This window comes from Nomascus leucogenys, chromosome 22a (genome assembly GCF_006542625.1).
Source record: "Nomascus leucogenys isolate Asia chromosome 22a, Asia_NLE_v1, whole genome shotgun sequence".
Lineage (NCBI taxonomy): Eukaryota > Metazoa > Chordata > Mammalia > Primates > Hylobatidae > Nomascus > Nomascus leucogenys.
Genome location: NC_044402.1, coordinates 103,266,287 through 103,285,278, shown reverse-complemented (window position 1 = coordinate 103,285,278; position 18,992 = coordinate 103,266,287). Strand labels below are relative to the sequence as shown.

Here is an 18,992-nt window from a genome sequence, read left to right as displayed (position 1 = left end):
AATATCCAAAATTAGTATTGATTGAGGATATTTTAGGCTAACGTGTCTTGCAAACATCACTTCGTTGTTCAAAATAGGGTACTCCATCTTTTCTGGTGTTCTTCATTCCCTTGATTGAGTTCACAAGTGTTCTTAAAACCTTTCAAGGCTTGAAAATGAAACTTCTTACTTATGGTTTTGATGGTGAAAGTTCTTGAAGATTGAGTACTGAGCATGATGCCTGGTGTTTTGTAGATACTCAGTAAATGTTTATTGAAGGAATAAGGGGTGAAAGGTCTGTATAGATCTATAAAAGAAGTAGGAAATTCACCAGATATAGATTTTAGGGGATCTAGTGGACAACGATTTTGTTTCCTGAGTAGAAAATTTTTTTAACCATATAAAGCTGTTTGGGGAATATGAATCACAAGTGTATTATAACAAAAAATCTACATTTTTTTTTGTTTTTACTTCAGGCTAGGTTTGTCTGATGAGGAAGCAAGCTTTGAGAGTGAACAAGGTAAGATGGTAAATTTATTACTTTGAAATGGTCACATTTTAAATGTCAAAATAGTTTATCACAGCCGTTTTTTTTTTTTTTTTCTGAGACAAAGTCTTGCTCTGTCCCCCAGGCTGGAGTGCAGTTGCGCGATCTCGGCTCACTGCAAGCTCTGCCTCCCGGGTTCATGCCATTCTCCTGCCTCAGCCTCCTGAGTAGCTGGGACTACAGGTGCCCGCCACCATGCCCAGCTAATGTTTTTTGTATTTTTAGTAGACAGGGTTTCACTGTAGTAGCCAGGATGGTCTCAATCTCCTGACCTTGTGATCCGCCTGCCTCAGCCTCCCAAAGTGCTGGGATTACAGGTGTGAGCCACCACGCCCGGCCTCCATCAGCTTTTGTTTTGTCTGGGCAAGTCTGTTTCTCCTTCATTTTTTATCGGGCAAAATTCACCCCCGATATTTCACGTAGGTTCTTTACTATTTTCCCTAAGTGTCGGCTGGTCTGAGAAATAAAGGGATAGAGTACAAAAGAGAGAAATTTTAAAGCTGGGTGTCCGGGGGAGACATCACATGTCAGCAGGTTCCGTGATGCCCCCCAAGCCACAAAACCAGCAAGTTTTTATTAGTGATTTTCAAAAGGGGAGGGAGTGTATGAATAGGGTGTGGGTCACAGAGATCACATACTTCACAAGATAATAAAATATCACAAGGTAAATGGAGGCAGAATGGAGGCAGGGTGAGATCACAGGACCACAGGACTGGGGCGAAGTTAAAATTGCTAATGAAGTTTCGGGCAGGCATTGTCATTGATAACATCTTATCAGGAAACAGGGTTTGAGAGCAGACAACTGGTCTGACCAAGATTTATTAGGCAGGAATTTCCTTGTCCTAATAAGCCTGGGAGCGCTACAGGAGACCGGGGCTTATTTCATCCCACAGCTATGACCGTAAAAGACAGCTGCCCCCAAAGAGGCCATTTTAGAGGCCACCCCTCAAGGACACATTCTCTTTCTCAGGAATGTTCCTTGCTGACAAAAAGAATTCAGTGATATTTCTCCTATTTGCTTTTGAAAGAAGAGAAATATGGCTCTGTTCCACCTGCCTCACCAGCAGTCAGAGTTTAAGGTTATCTCTCTTGTTCCCTGAACATTGCTGTTATCCTGTTCTTTTTTTCAAGGTGCCCAGATTTCATATTGTTCAAACACACATGCTCTACAATTTGTGCAGTTAACGCAATCCTCACAGGGTCCTGAGGCGGCATACATCCTCCTCAGCTTATGAAGATGATGGGATTAAGAGATTAAAGTAAAAACAGGCATAGGAAATCACAAGGGTATTGATTGGGGAAGTGATAAGTGTCCATGAAATCTTCACAATTTATGTTCAGAGATTGCAGTAAAGACAGGCATAAGAAATTATAAAAGTAGGCCGGGCGCGGTGGCTCACGCTTGTAATCCCAGCACTTTGGGAGGCCGAGGCGGGCAGATCACGAGGTCAGGAGATTGAGACCACGGTGAAACCCCGTCTCTACTAAAAATACAAAAAAATTAGCCGGGCGTGGTGGCGGGCGCCTGTAGTCCCAGCTACTCAGAGAGGCTGAGGCAGGAGAATGGCGTGAACCCGGGAGGCGGAGCTTGCAGTGAGCCAAGATTGCGCCACTGCACTCCAGCCTGGGTGACAGAGCGAGACTCCGTCTCAAAAAAAAAAAAAAAAAGAAATTATAAAAGTATTAATTCGGGGAACTAATAAATGTCCATGAAATCTTCTTCTGCCATGGCTTCGGCCAGTCCCTCTGTTTGGGGTACCTGACTTCCCGCAACAATTTTTGGAGGATGTTTTCGCTGGATATACTATTCTTGGGTAAAAGTTTTTTTCCTTCAGCAGTTTAAATGTCATGCCACTTTCTCCTGGCCTATAAGGTTTCCACTGAAAAGTCTACTGCCAGACATTTTGGAGCTTCATTGTATGTGATTTGTTTCTTTTCTTTTGCTGCTTTTAGGATCTTTTTTTTATCCTTGACCTTCGGGAGTTTCATTACTAAATGCCTTGAGGTAGTCTTCTTTGGGTTAAATCTGCTTGGTATTCTATAACCTTCTTGTACTTGGATAGTGGTATTCTCTAGGTTTGGGAAGTTCTCTGTTATTACACTCTTTGAATAAACTTTCTACCCCATCTCTTTCTCTACCTCCTCTTTAAGGTCAATAACTCTTATATTTGCCCTTCTGAGACTATCTTCTAGATCCTGTAGGCATGCTTCATTGTTTTTTATTCTTTTTTCATTGTTTTTTGAGACAGAATTTCAATCTGTCACCCAGACTTGAGTGCAATGGCACAATCTCGGCACACTGCAACCTCTGCCTCCTGGGTTCAAGTGATTCTCCTGCCTCAGGCGCCTGCCACCATGCCCAGCTAATTTTTTTTTTTTTTTGAGATGGAGTTTCACTCTTGTTGCCCAGGCTGGAGTGCAATGGCACCATCTTGGCTCACGGCAACCTCCGCCTCCTGGGTTCAAACGATTCTCCCCTGCCTCAGCCTCCCAAATAACTGGGCTTACAGGCATGCACTACCATGCCCGGTTAATTTTGTATTTTTAGTACAGACAGGGTTTCTCCATGCTGCCCAGGATAGTCTTGAACTCCTGACCTCAGGTGATCCACCTGCTTGGCCTCTCGAAGTACTGGGATTACAGGTGTGAGGCACTGCACCTGGCCTATTCTCTTTTCTTTTGTCTCCTCTGGCTGTATTTTCAGATAACCCGTCTTCAAACTCACTGATTCTTTCTTCTGCTTGATCAATACTCCTGTTGACTCTGATGCACTCTTCACTATATCAATTAAATTTTTCAACTCTGGAATTTCTGCTTGATTTTTAAAAGTTATTTTAATCTCTGTTAAGTTTACCTGATAGGATTCTGAATTCCTTCTCTGTGTTATCTTGAATTTCGTTGAGCTTCCTCAAAACAGCTATTTTGAATTCTCTCTCTCAAAGGTCACATATCTCTGTCACTTCAGGATTGGTCACTAGTACACTATTTAGTTTGTTTGGTGAGGTCATGCTTTCCTGTATGGTCTTGATGCTTGTGGATGTTTGTTGATGTCTGGGCATTGAAGAGTTACGTATTTATTATAGTCTTTGTAGTCTGGGCTTGTTTGTACCTGTCCTTCTTGGGAAAGTTTTCCAAGTATTCAAAGAGCATTGAGTTGTTGTCATCTAAATCTTTGGTCATTGTAGCTGTATCTGCATTGGCGGGGGGCACCCCAAGCCCAGTAATGCTGTGGCTCTTGCACAATTGTAGAGATACTGCTGTGGTGGTCTTGGGTAAGATCTGGGAGAATTCCCTGTATTACCAGGCAGAGACTCTTGTTCTTTTCCCTTACTTCCCCCCAAACACATGGAGTTTCTCCAAAGCCAGCAAAATACTGGGTCTCAGCCTGGGCCTCCAGTTACCACTGCTTGGCTACTGCCAATATTCACTCAAGGCCCAAGGGCTCTACCATCAGCAGGAAGCAAATCCAGCCTGGCTTGTGTCCTTCTCTTCAGGGTGGCAAGCTACTCCCTAGCCTAGAGCAGATCCCAGAATGCCATCTGGGAGCCAAGGCCTAGAGTCAGGAACCTTAGGAATCTACTTGGTTCTCGATTCTACACCAGCTGAGCTGGCACCCAAGCTGTGAGACAAAATCCTTCCCACTCTTCCCTCTTTTTTCCTCATGCAGAAGGAGTCTCTCCCTGCAGCAGGTACTGCCTGGCTATCACTGATATTCACCCAAGGCCCAAAGGCTCTTCAGTCAGCTTGTGGTGAATGCTGCCATTTTTAGGACTCTCCCTTCAAGGTAGTGGGCTCCCCTTTAGCCCAGGGCAGGTCCAGAAATGCCATCCAGAAGCCAAGGGCTAGAACTGAGGACGCCAGGTGACTTCTTGGTTCTCTACCCCACTGTGGCCAAGCTGGTGCCCAAGCTGCAATAAAAAGTTCCCTTTACTCTTTCCTCTCCTTACCTCAAGCAGAGGAAGTCTCTCCCTGTGGGCACCATAGCTTAGAATGCACTGGGTCACACCTGAAGCTGGCACAGCCCTGGGTTTTACCCAAGTCCCATGGTGAGTGCTGCCTGGGTGCTGCTTATGTTTATTCAGGGCCCAGGGTCTCTTAGTCATCAGGTGATAAATCCTTCCAGGATTGGGTCCTTCCCTTTAGGGCAGCGCCTTCCCTTCTGTCCCTGGGTATGTCTAAAAATGTGATCTGGGAGCTAGGGCTTGGAATGAGGGCCTTGGGACTCTACCTTGTCCCCTATCCTACTGTGGCTGAGCTGGTATCCAAGTTGCAAGACAAAGTCCCCTTTACTCTCCTTTCTCCTCTCCTCAAGCAGAAAGGAGTTTCTCCTGGAGCTGTGAGCTGCACTGCCTGGGATTGGAGGAGGGGTGATGTAAGCACTTCCTTGGCTGGCTGGCTGGTATCCCACTAGGTCACATGTACCCTAACTCCACTGGCTCCAAGCCCAGCACAACACCAGGACTTGCCCAGGAATTGCAGTGCTTGTGGCCTAGACTGCCTTTCAAGTTTATTTAGAACCCCAGAGTGCTTTAGCTTGCTGTGGTGGGGCTTGCTGGAACTCAGATTCTGACCAGTGGGATGGGCAGTTCCCCTCTGGCTGGGGCTGGTCTAACTGCCCCCTCTGTGAGTACTGGCTGAATTCTGCCCCATGTTGCTTTCAGCTGTGGCAGGCAGCACTGAGTTCTAATGCAAAGTCCCACAATCACTGCACTCTCCCTCCCACAAGCACAGATTCTCTCTCTATACCATGTGGCCGCTGCCAAGAGATGGCAGAATGGTGGTGTTGGCAATTCAAGACTGTCTTTCCTATCTTCTTCAGTGCCTCTTTCAGTGATATGTAGTTAAAACCAGGTACTGTGATCTCTCACCCAATGTTTGGTTGTTATGAAGGTTCTTTCTTGTATGGATAATTGTTCAATTTGGTGTTCCTGTAGGGTACAGGGGGAAATGATGGCTAGAGAGTTCTATTAAGCCAGCTTGCCCTGTCTCCTCTCCCCAAAGATAGGTGCTTTTAAATGCAAAAGTCCAGTTTATAGGGTTGCATGATTAAGTTTTGAGTTTTCCCTCATACTGAAATTTGTGTTATCTTTAAAAAAGAAATACATGTTATATATACAGTCAACATATATTTGAATCACTATGGTAAAGAAGAGTACAGGCTTTGAAAACAGAAAAATCTGAGTTTATATCCTGGCTTTTTAAAACATATCATTTATGGCTCTCTCAGTTGTCTCATCTGAAATAGGAGTTATTTATGCCTATCTTACCAGGGACATTAAGGATAGTAATATTGACAAACTCCATAGCACATAGTAGGTGACCAATAAATAAAAGAAAAAATATTTTCTTTTTTTTCCTTTTCTTCTTTTTTTTTTTTTTTTTGAGACAGAGTCTCACTCTTGTCAGCCACGTTGGAATGCAGTGGTGCAATCATGGCTCACTACAGCCTTGACTTCCCGGGTTCAGGTGATCTTCCCACCTCAGCCTCCTGAGTAGCTGGGACTATAGGTGTGTGCTACCTCGCCCAGCTATTTTTTTGTATTTTTTTTGGAGACTGGGTTTCACCATGTTGCCCAGGCTGATCTCGAACTCCTGGGCTCAAAGCAATCCGCCCACCTCAGCCTCCCAAAGTGCTGGGATTACAGGCGTGAGCCACAGTGCCTCGCCGAGGTATTTTCAAGTACACACATAAATAGATTATACTGATAAAAGAAACAATGTAAGAGACCGTTGTAATCATGAACTCGTATACCTAACCTAGCTTCAAAATGTGTTCAAAAGGTTAGCTAATTACATTTGCGTATGATCCTATACCCCACAAATACAGAACATTTCTTTAAGTCACAAAGGAAATATAACGAACATTGCTGTAGTCTCAACATCTATTCATGCTATTATTTTATCTTTTAAATTTTGCCATGTCAGTAGTTATCTCCCCTTTTAAATTTCAGATATTCATTTGTTCCTTCTCCCTTTTTTCTTGATTAATCTTGCCAATGGTTTATTATTACTATTCTTTCAGCAAACCAACTTTTGACTTTGTTAATCCTCTCTATTGAATATTTTTGGTTGTATAAATTTTAGTTCCTATATTTATTATTTTCTTCTCTTTACTTTGATGTTTTTCTTTCTGGTTTGTTATTGTTGTTGTTGTCTTGCTTTGTTGCCAAGGTTGGTCTTGAACTCCTGGCCTCAAGTGATCTCCTGCCTCAGCCTGCTCAAGTGCTGGGATTACAGATGTGAGCCACCATGCCCAGCCATCTTTCTTTCTTTCTTTCTTTAAGGCTATATTCCTCAAAATTTTAATTTTCCTATATCTTACAAGTTTTCTTTTAAAACAGCTTTATCAAGATATACTTTATGTATAATGAAACTCACTCATTTCAAGTGTATAAGTCAGTGATTTTTAATTTATTACTGAATGGCACTACCATTTCCATTAATCAATTTTAGAACATTTTCATCCCCTCAGTAAGCTCTCTTATGCCCATTTGCAGTAATCCCTGTTCCCACCCCTAGCTAACCACTACTGTTCTTTTTCTCTGTATGAATTTGTATTTTCTGGACATTTATAAGTAGAATCATCCAATATGTGGTCTTCTCATGTCTAGCTTCTTTCACTTCATTTAATGCTTTTGAGGTTCATCCATGATGGGGCTTGTATCAGGAGTTCCTTCCTTTTTATTAATGAATCCATTGTATAAAGGTCCATACATTTTGATATATAGTATTTTCATTATCATTCAATTTCAGTTATTTAAAAATTTTCATTCCATCTTCCATGACTCATGACCATGAGTGATTTGGAACTGTGTTTCTGAAATTGCCAAATTATGGAAATAGAAAAATTCATCTTTTTGTTATTGATTTTAACCAAGTTGCATCATGGTCAGAGAATGTGTTCTTGTGACACTAATTCTTTGAATTATTGGAACTTTTTCTTTATGGAATAACAAGTAGCCAAGTTTTGTAAATGTTTCATGTTTCTTGAGAAGAATGTATACTCAAACTGTTGAATGCAGGAGCCTGTTTATATTGTTAAATCAAGCTTGTTATTTGTGTTGCCCTACGTCTTCTATATCTTTACTAATTTTTGTTTACTTGTTGAGAAATCTGTTTTAAAATCTTCCTCTGTTAAATTGGATTTTCAACTTTGTCCTGTAGTCTTTGACTTGATGTATTTTGAGGATCTGGGGGTAAGGGGTGTTACAAATGTTTGTTTCTTGGTGCCACAAAGAAACAGCATTTGAACATTAATTTTCTTAGACAATTTTTACTTTTTGTAGAAAGGGTGCTCATCACAGATGGAACAATGGTGAGAGCACACCTGAACAAAGGGAGGAAGCAATTTTTATCCCTTATGCAGCTTGTCCCTGCTACTGTGTCCTGTCTCCATTGGCTGGAGCCAGACCTCACAATCTAAACTGAACCCAATTGGCTAACGGTTTAAAATTTTTCTAAATAGGTAAAGGCAAGGGAGAATAAAGGAAAAGAGGAAGTTGCTTATGCCAAATAGGGAAGGGGCATAGGCTGCAAGCTGGAATGTGCCCATGAGCATGTCCAGCACAAATATCTTGGGTAAGGTGCAAGGATATAGAATGTACTACGTGCCTGTGAGCATGTCTAACAGCTACATTAGGGCTTAACAAAGAGTTATTAGCACAAAGCAAGGAGGCTTGACGGAAGTTAGTCTTTAAAATAAATTATTATTTTTAACGCTTATGATTTATTTTTTTAATGAGAAGGAAAATTTGGAGAAGAAACTTTTTACTTTCTACAGGGGTATATACAAGTTTAGAATTTTTATATCATTTTGGTGAATTAATTTTTTATTGTTATACAGTGACCTTTTCTGGCTTTAATAATACTTTTTGGGGCCAGGCGCGGTGGTGCATGCCTGTAATCCCAGCACTTTGGGAGGCTCAGGCAGGCGGATAGCCTGAGCCCAGGAGTTCAAGACCAGCCTGGGCAACATGGTGAAACCCCATCTCTACAAAAAATTAGCCAGGTGTGGTGGCGTGCACCTGTAGTCCCAGCTACTCCAGAAACTGAGGGGGGATGATCAGTTGAGTGTGGGTAGGTAGAGGCTGCAGTGAGCCAAGATTGCTCCACTGCACTCCAGCGTGGTCGACAGAGTGACAACCTGTCGAAATAATAATAATAATGAATTTTTGGCTTAAAGTCTCCTTTATATTAGTAGAGCATAACTAGCTTTCTTTTATTAAATAATATTTTCTTAGTATCCCTTTTCCATCCTTTTCCTTTCAATCTTCCCATGTCCTTTTTATTATTATTATTTTTTGAGATGGAGTCTTGCTCTGTCACCCAGGCTGGAGTGCAGTGGCACAATCTCAGCTCACTACAACCTCTGCCTCCTGGGTTCAAGCGATTCTCCTGCTTCAGCCTCCTGAGTAGCTGGGATTACAGGCACCCACCACCACACCCAGCTAATTTTTTTTAGTAGTGACATGGTTTCGCCATGTTGGCCAGGCAGGTCTCAAACTCCTGACCTCAGGTGATCTGCCTGCTTCGGACTCCCAGAATGCTGGGACTACAGGTGTAATGCCTAGCCCTCACCATGTCCTTCTAACTGAGATATGTCTCATAAACAAGGTTTAGTTGGATTTTTTTTTTAAAGCCCAGTATGTCAACTTGTCATTCTTTTAACTGGCAAGTTTAGTCCATTTATGTTTATTGTCACTATGTTTGGACCTGTATTTTCTGTTTTCCATTTGTTTTGTCCTTCCAATCCCATTATTTTATCTCCTGTTTTGGTTCATTTTGAACTATTTGAAGTGTTTTTTTTTTTTTCATTTGTTTTAAAAGTTTTCTTCATCCTCCCCCACCCCTGCCATTTACTGATTTGAAAGTTATACATTTTATTTCCATTTCTGATTTTTCTAATTTTCTACAAATTAGAACATCATTCTTGTTTTACAAAAAAATTGAGATTTACCAATATTTTTCCTGTCTTACTATTTCTTTCTATATTTCAGATCTTCATTGTGAGTTCATTTTCCTTTCTCCTTGACTACCTTCTTTAGATATATTTTTTCTTTTTTTGAGACAGAGTCTTGCTCTAATTCAATTTCTGTATCTGGCTGCTTTTAGGATGTGCTCTGTTTTTGGTATTCTGCTCTTTCAGCACAGTGTGTCAAAATGTGCAATTTTTATTTTTTAATTTTTGCTAGTATAAATTATATTTCTTATATTTGTGCCTTTTACTAGTTCTGGAAACTGCTCAACCATTATTTTTTTTAGTGTGATAAAATATGCATGACTCAACTATTATCTTTAAAAATATTCTGTCTCGGCCAGGCACGGTGGCTCACACCTGTAATCCCAGCACTTTGGGAGGCCGAGGCGGGTGGATCACGAGGTCAGGAGATCGAGACCATCCTGGCTAACACGGTGAAACCCTGTCTCTACTAAAAAATACAAAAAATTAGCTGAGTGTGGTGGCACGTGCCTGTAGTCCCAGCTACTCGGGAGGGTGCGGCAGGAGAATCGCTTAAACCTGGGAGGCAGAGAATGCAGTGAGCTGAGATCGTGCCACTGCACTTCAGCCTGGCGACAGAGTTACACTCCATCTAAAAAAAAAAAAAAAAGTATAAAGCAGCCTTTGAATTAAAAGTAGACCATATCCTTAATAGCCCCATGTAGAACAATGAACCTGGACCCCTATCTCTCACCATATACAAAATCAACTCAAAATGGATCAAAGACTTAAATATAAGAGCCAAAGCTATTAAAATATGAGGGAAAAACCTAAGGAAAATGCTCCTGGACGTTTTTCTGGGCAAAGAATTTATGACTGAGACCTCAAAAGCACAGAGAACAAAACCAAAAATAGATAAAAGGGACTTAATTAAACTAAAAAGCTTCTGCACAGCAAAATAAATTATCAACAGAGTATAGCTATAATCTCTTCAGTGGGATAAAATATTTGCAAACTGTTCTTCCAGCAAGGGACTAATATCCAGAATGTACGAGGAACTCAAATAATTCAACAAGAAAAATAAACATTAAAAAGGGGGCAAAGAACATGAATAGTAGACATTTCTCAAAAGAAGACATACCAGTGGTCAACAGGTATATGAAACAGTGCTGAACATCACTAATCATCAGGGAAATGCAAATCAAATCCACAGTGAGATATCAGCTTACCCTAGTCAGAATGGCTATTATTAAAAAGACAAACAATAACAGATGCTGGTGAGAATGCAGAGAAAAGAGAACTCTTATACACTGTTGGTGGGAATGTAAACTAGTATAGCCACTATGAAAAACAGTATAGAGATTGCTCAGAAAATTAAAAATAGAATTATTTGATCCAGTAATCCACTAGTGGTTATCTATCCAAAGAAAAATAAATTAATATATCAAAGTGATACCTGCACTTGCACGATTATTGCATGAGTATTCATAATAGCAGGGATATAGAATCAACCCTAAGTGTCCATCAATGGATGAATGGATGAAGAAAAAGTAGTATACATACACAAGGGAATACTATTCAGCCGTAAGAAGAATGAAATCCTATTATTTGCAGCAACATGGATAGAACTGGAGGTCATTATCCGAAGTGAAATAAGCCAGGCACAAAAAGACAAATATCATACATTCTCACTTGTATGTGGCAGCTAAAAATTTTGATCACATTCAGGTAGAGAGTAGAAGAATAGATAACAGACTGGAAAGGGTGAGTGGTGGGGCCAGTGAGGAGGATGAAGAGAGGTAAGTTGAAGGATACAAACAGTTAAATAGAAGGAATATACCAACGTTTGATAGCAGAGTACGGTTATTATACTTAACAAAAATATATTGTACTCAGATGACAAACACACTAAATACCCTGACTTGACCACTACTCATTATATACACGTACCAAATTTCACATGTGCCCCACAAATATGTACAAATTGTTAACAGTAAACCATATCCTTGTCCAGGCATGGTAGCTCACACCTGTTATCCTGGCACTTTGGGATGCCAAGGTGGGAGGATTGCTTGAGCCCAGAAGTTCAAAACTAGCCTGGGTAACATAGTGAGACCCTGTTTCTACAAAAAATTTAAAAAAATTATTCAGGCATGGTGACACACACCTATAGTCCCAGCTACTTGGGAGGAGTCCCAGCTACTGAGGTGGGAAGATCTCTCGAGCCTGGGAGTTGGAGGCTGTAGTGAGCTCTGATCACGCCACTGCACCCCATCCTGGGCAACAGAGCAATGACGCTTTCTCAAAAAAAAAGTAGACCATATCCTTAATCACAATAGCCAAGATATGGAATCATTGTAAGTGTTCATCAACAGATGAACAGATAAATAAAATTATGGTATGTGTACACAATGGAGTACTATTCAGCCTTCAAAAAGAAGGAAATCCTGTCATTTGTGACTAAATGAATGAACCCAGAGGACATTATGCAAAGTGAAATAAGCCAGACACAGAAAGACAAATACTACGTGATCTCACTTACATGTGGAATCTAAAAAGTTGAACTCATAGAAGCAGAGAGTAGAGTGGTAGGTAGTTGTGGGGAGGGCACTGGGGGGATGGCCAAAGGATACAAAATTTCAACTAGACAGGAGGAGTAAGTTCAAAAGATCTATTGTAAAACGTGCTGACTGTATTTAATAACAATATATTCTTGAGAATTGTTAAGAGAGGCTGGGCATGGTGGATCATACCTGTAATCCCAGCACTTTGGGAGGCCGAGGCAGGAGGATCACTTGAGGTCAGGAGTTCAAGATCAGCCTGGCCAACATGGCAAAACCCCATCTCTACTGAAAATATAAAAATTAGCCAGGTGTGGTGATACGTGCCTGTAATCCCAGCTACTTGGGAGGCTGAGGCGGGAGAATCACTTGAACCCCAGAAGTGGAGATTGCAGTGAGCTGAGATTGTGCCACTGCACTCCAGCCTGGGCGACAGAGCAAGACTCTGTCTCAAAAACAACAATGACAACCAATTGTTAAGAGAGCAGTGTTCAATACAAATGTTAATTAGCTAAATTTAGCTATTTCACAATGTATTACGTATATCAAAACAACATGTTGTATGTGATAAATTATATGCTTTTGTCAATTAAACAATAATAAAATCGTAGGCCATATTCATTCATTCCATATAAAATGAACATCCATTGTGTCAGAGTGTCAAGGCATGGAGATCAGGCAGAACAAGTATAAAATGACCTAGAATGAGAACAGCTCCACCAAGGAAGGAACAGGCTTTGGAATGTGAAAACTTACATTTCAAGGGGACAGAGACTTAATAGAGTACCTGAATACCTCTGGTATTATGTTTTATATATATATACGTATATATATATATATATATATACATATATATATATATATACGTATATATATATATATATACACACACACACACACACACACACATATATATATACACACACACACACACATATACATACACAAATGTGATTTTTATATATAAGATTATTTAAATTTTTATGTTTCCCTTTTGTATGTTTTCGATTCTGATTTGGTCAACTGAACACTTGACCTAATGATAAAATATTACAGTAAATAAGTTTGCTGAATTTCTTCTTGTTCAACTTCTCTTTTATGTGCTTTTGATTTAGGAAACAAAGATCACAATGAAAAACATTCTCAAATGACAGAATTTGGAGCACCTCAGTTTTCTAACTCTGAAAATGGTAAGAAATAATCATTTCACTCTACATATGAATGATTCTTTAAAATTCTTCAATTTTCATTTAACATTTATTTCCTTAACATTAGAAACTGTCTCAGTCTCTACATAAGAATGCAATTATGTGCCTCTACTTTGTAGCACATCACAATGGAAATTAAATAATTATTTGTTTTGTATGTTTGGGTCCTATCAGAATGTATCCGTATAACCAGGACAGCTAGGGCTGTGTCTGTTTTTCTGTCTCATGTATCTCAACCACCATCAGTATAAGCCTCAGGAAATACTTGTTGAATGAATGAATACAATTGTTTGTATATCTAGTGTCATTAGATATTAGCAAAATAGTAAATGTCATTCAACATTAAATAAATTAAAACCACTATTTAAGAAACAAAAGTATGCCCCCAACATTCTGGTTTCCTTATCTGTAAAATGAGGATCAAGACTAAATCAACTTTAAGGTACTTCCTAAGCATTAAATAACTACCTTGAATATCTTTCTCAAGCAATTAGGTTGTAAACATTTTCTCCTAGTTTGTCATTTGTCTTGTGACTTTGTTTCTTTAAATTTTTTTAAGTTAAAAAAAATTTTTTAAAGCTTTAAATACAGTCCAATTGGTTAGTCTTTTCTTTTATTGGATCTGGACTTTAGTCATAGTCAGGAAGCTTTTCCTAAACCCAGATTATAGAAGAATTCTCTTATGCTTTCTTCTGGTATTTATGTAGTATTATTTTTTACATTTAGATCTTGAATTCATTTGAAGTTAATTCATGTGTACAGTGTTAGCAATGGATCAAATGTTACCTTTTTTTTTTCCCCCAAAGGCTATCCTTTATATAATTTTTTTTTTTAAACAGTCTCGCTCTGTCATCCAGGCTGAAGAGCAGTGGCACCATCTTGGCTCACTGCAACCTTTGCCTCCTGGGTTCAAGCAATTCTTGTGCCTAAGCCTCCCAAATAGCCGGGATTACAGGTGTGTGCCACCACGCCCAGCTAATTTTTTGTATTTTTAGTAGAGATGGGATTTCATCATGTTGGCCAGGCTGGTCTCAAATTCCTGGCCTCAAGTGATCTGCCCACCTCAGCCTCCCAAAGTGCTAGGATTACAGATGTGAGCCACCGCGCCCAGCCCTTTATATAATTTTTTAAAATGCCATCTTTGTCCTAGTATTGAGATAACATCTTGTCATATACTATATTTCTGTTTCTACTTGGGTATATTTCTAGACTCTCTTTGTATTCCAAATGGTGTGTGCATGCACCAGTGCCACATAGTTGTTGTTGTTTTTTTTTTTTTTTGAGACGAAGTTTCGCCCTTGTTGCCCAGGCTGGAGTGCAATGGTGCAATCTTGGCTCACTGCAACCTCTGCCTCCCGGGTTCAAGCAATTCTCCTGCCTCAGCCTCCCAAGTAGCTGGGATTACAGGCATGCGCCACCACGCCTGGCTAATTTTGTATTTTTAGTAGAAGCAAAGTTTCTCCATGTGGTCAGGCTGGTCTTGAATTCCTGACCTCAGGTGATCCGCCCGCCTCTGGATTACAGACGTGAGCCACCGTGCCCGGCCTACATAGTTTTAATTATAGAAACTTTCTTGTAGTTTTACGGCCGGGCGCAGTGGCTCACGCCTGTAATCCCAGCACTTTGGGAGGCCGAGGTGGGCGGATCACCTGAGGTCGGGAGTTCGAGATCAGCCTGGCTAATGTGGTGAAACCCTGTCTCTACTAAATATACAAAATTAACTGGGCATGGTGGTGCATGCCCGTAGCCCTAGCTACTCGGGAGGCTGAGGCAGGAGAATCGCTTGAACCCAGGAGGCGGAGGTTGCAGTGAGCTGGGATCATACCACTGCAATCCAGCCTGGATGGCAGAGTGAGACTCTGTCTCCAAAAAAAAAAAAAAAAAAAAGGAAAAGAAACTTTCTTGTAGTTTTAGTATCTGGTAAGGCTAGAATCCCCCCTCCTTTTTTTTTTTTTATTATTTTCTTAGCTATTTTTGCATGTTTACTTTTTCAATTTGAATATAAAATTGTGGGACTTTATTAAAAAGCTCAATACTTTATTGTAATCACATTAAATGTGAAAACTGACAGGTTGATCATGTTGAGACATCCTCATGAAAAACAAGGGACATCCTTCCATTTATTAAAGTTTACTTGTATATCTTTCAGACTTTCTTTTCATACAGGTTTTGAACATTTCCTGTTGTTTATTTCTATGCATTTTATCTTTCTAGTTGCTGTTGTAAATGAGGTTTTCTTTTCCATTATATATTTTTATTGGTTATTTTGTATATATGCATGCTATTCACTTTTGCATGTTAGTTTTATATCCTGGTATATAGCTGAATTCTTTTATCATTTGAGTTATGTCATCTGAAAATAGAGATAATCTTGTTTTTTTCTTCTTACCAACTCATAGATTTCTCCTGTTTAATTACATTGGCTACTACCTTCAGAACAATGTTAACTAGTAGTGAACATTTCCTGACTTTAGCGGAAATGCCTATAATATTTCTGAACTAAGATGCTGGACACAGATATATTTCATGATGTTAAGGAAGCATCCATCCATACTTACTTTCTTAAGAATTTTTATTAGGAATGGTTGTTAATTTTTTTTTTCTTTTTTTTTTTTTTGAGATGGAGTCTCACTCTGTCACCCAGACAGGAGTGCAGTGGTGAGATCTTGGCTCACTGCAACCTCTGCCTCCTGGGTTCAAGCGATTCTCGTGCTTCAGCCTCCCAAGTAGCTGGGATTACAGGTGCATACCACCACACCCGGCTAATAGTTGTTGAATTTTGTTGGCAGCATTTTCAGTATCTATGTCAGCAATTATTTGCTTTTTCTTCTTAAATATATTAATATGATGAACTATAATAATAGGTTTCCTGATATTATATCATGTTTGCATTCCAGTTGTAAGTCCAGCTTTGTCATTTTATACTACTCTGCTTGCTAATATTTTACTACTCTTTTTGCATTCTTTTTTTTTTTTTTTTTTTTTTTTTTTTGAGATGGAGTTTCACTCGTCACCCCGGCTGGAGCGCAATGGCACATTCTTGGCTCACTGCAACCTCTGCCTCCCAGGTTCAAGCAATTCTCCTGCCTTGGCCTCCCAAGTAGCTGGGATTACAGGTGCACACCACCATGGCCTGGCTAATTTTGTATTTTTAGTAGAGATAGGGTTTCACCATGTTGGTCAGGCTGGTCTCAAACTCCTGACCTCAGGTGCTCCACCAGCCTCGGCCTCCCAAAGTGCTGGGATTACAGGCATGAGCCACCACACCTGGCTCTTTTTGCATTCTTCTTCTTTTTTTTTTTGAAACGGAGTCTCTGTTACCCAGGCTGGAGTGCAGTGGTGTGATCTCTGCTCACTGGAACCTCCACCTCCCAGGTTCAAGCAGTTCTCCCTGGCTCAGCCTCCTGAGTAGCTGGGATTACACGCACCCACCCACCACACCTGGCTAATTTTTTTTTTTTTTTTTTTTCTGGGAGAGACGGGATTTCGCCATGTTGGCCATGCTGGTCTTGAACTCCTGACCTCAGGTGCTCCACCCGCCTCAGCTTCCCAAAGTGCTGGGATTTGCTAAGTGTGAGCCACTGCGCCTGGCCTCTTATTCATTTCTTAACCTATGAAAACGTCTAGGTCTAATGCTTTCTTGTATGTGTGTGTTTTTTGTCTCTCTCTATAGAAATCAGTCTGTTTAAGCTTTTAATCTTTACTGGGACTGATTTTAATAAATTATATTTTTCTAAGAAGTTATTCATTTTGTCTAGACTTTTAAATCTATTTGCAATAGAGTTGTCCAAAATTTCTCTTTATTTTAACAGCTCTATTTAGGTATAATTTAAGTATCATAAATTTCACTCATTTTAACAGTTCCTAATTTTTAGAAAATTTAGATTATGCAACCATTACCACAGTTGGATATTAGAATGTTTCCATTACCCCCCAAATTCTCTCACGCTTGTTTTAAATTAATCTCTGATTCACTCCAAGCCGTAGGTAATTAGTAATCTGTTTTTGTCTCTATAAATTTGCCTTTTCTGGACATTTCATATAAATGAAGCCAAACAAAAGGCAGTCCCTCATTTCTGGCATTTTCCACTTAATGGTTTTTAGAGTCATCCATGTTGTTGTATATATCAGTAGTTTATTATTTTTTATTTTTTGAGACCAAGTCTCACTCTGTCGCCCAGGCTGGAGTGCAGTGGCGCGATCTCGGCTCCCTGCAACCCACCTTCTGGGTTCAAGCGATTCTCCTGCCTCAGCCTCCCCAGTAGCTGGGACTACAGGCACGTGTCACCATGCCTGGCTAATTTGTTTTGTATTTTTAGTAGAGATGGGGTTTCGCTGTGTTAGCCAGGATGGTCTCGATCTCCTGACCTTGTGATCTGCCCGCCTCAGCCTCACAAGTGCTGGAATTACAGGTGTGAGCCACTGCACCCGGCCAGTTTATTACTCTTTATTAAGCAATAGTATTCCATTGTATGGATATACCATCTTATGTTTACTTATTTAACAGTTGATGGACATTTGGATTGTTTATAATTTTTGGCTATTATACTACTACTACTACTGAACATTCATGTACTTCTCTTTGTGCGGGCATACATTCTCATTTTCCTTAGATTCCCAGGAGTGAAATTGCTAGGTTGTATGGTGAATTTAACTTCTTAAGGAACTGCCAAACTTTTTTCAAAATAATTGCACCATTTTATTTCCATCAGCAAAGTGTGAGAGTACTAGTTTCTCCACATCTTTGCCAACATTTGGTATTGTCTATATTTTATTTTATTTTTTGAGATGGAGTCTCGCTCTGTCACCCAGGCTAGAGTACAGTGGCACGATCTCAGCTCACTGCCATCTCCATCTCCTGGGTTCAAGTGGTTCTCCTGCCTCAGCCTCCTGAGTAGCTGGGATTACAGGCACGTGCCACTACACCCAGCTAATTTTTGTATTTTTAGTAGAGATGGGATTTCACCATGTTGGCCAGGCTGGTCTCGAACTCCTGGCCTCAAGTGATCCACCTGCCTCAGCCTCCCAAAGTGCTGGGATTACAGACATGAGCCACTGTGCCTGGTGTATTTTAAGTAACAGTTATTCTAGTGCTTTTTTTTTTTTTTTTTTTTTGAGACAGAGTTTTGCTCTTGTCGCCCAGGCTTGAGTGCAGTGGCGCAATCTCAGCTCACTGCAACCTCCGCCTGCCAGGTTCAAGCGATTCTCCAACTTTGCCTCCTGAGTAGCTGGGATTACAGGCATGCGCCACCATGCCTGGCTAATTTTGTATTTTTAGTAGAGACAGGGTCTTGCCATGTTGGCCAGGCTGGTCTCGAACTCCTGACCTCAGGAGATCCACCTGCCTCAGCCTCCCAAAGTGTTGGGATTACAGGCATGAGCCACACTGCCTGGCTATTCTAGTGCTTTTAATTTGTAGCTTTGATTTGCATTTCTCCAGTGACTGATGGTGTTGAGACTCTTTTCATGTGCTATTGTCCATTCGTATATCTTCCTTATTGACAAATCTATTCAAATCTATTGACCATTATTTAATTGGGTTGCTTATCGTATTAAGTTGTAAGAGTTTATATGTTTTTTATAAAGCCCTTTATCAGATATATGACTTGTAAATATTTTGTCCCAGTCTTTTTATTTTCTCAATTTTGCCTTTGGAAGCATAAAATTCTTTATAAGTCCAAGTTATCATTTTTGCTTCTTCCAGCTGATTGCTCTATTGATTTCAACAGTGTCTGGAGCATAAATTGTTCCACACATTT

The 18,992-nt window shown here is 40.2% G+C and overlaps 1 protein-coding gene across 3 annotated transcripts in view; it reads left to right on the top strand.

Moving 5' to 3' along the window:
- The window catches only part of ICA1L (islet cell autoantigen 1 like), a 90,501-nt gene that overhangs the window by 57,693 nt on the left and 13,816 nt on the right, over window positions 1-18,992 (top strand). For all 3 annotated transcript variants that reach the window (XM_030802783.1, XM_030802782.1, XM_030802784.1), the window contains 2 exons: window positions 456-499; window positions 13,141-13,215. In XM_030802783.1, coding sequence (XP_030658643.1) covers window positions 456-499; window positions 13,141-13,215 — 119 coding nt within the window. The remainder of the gene's footprint in view (window positions 1-455; window positions 500-13,140; window positions 13,216-18,992) is intronic.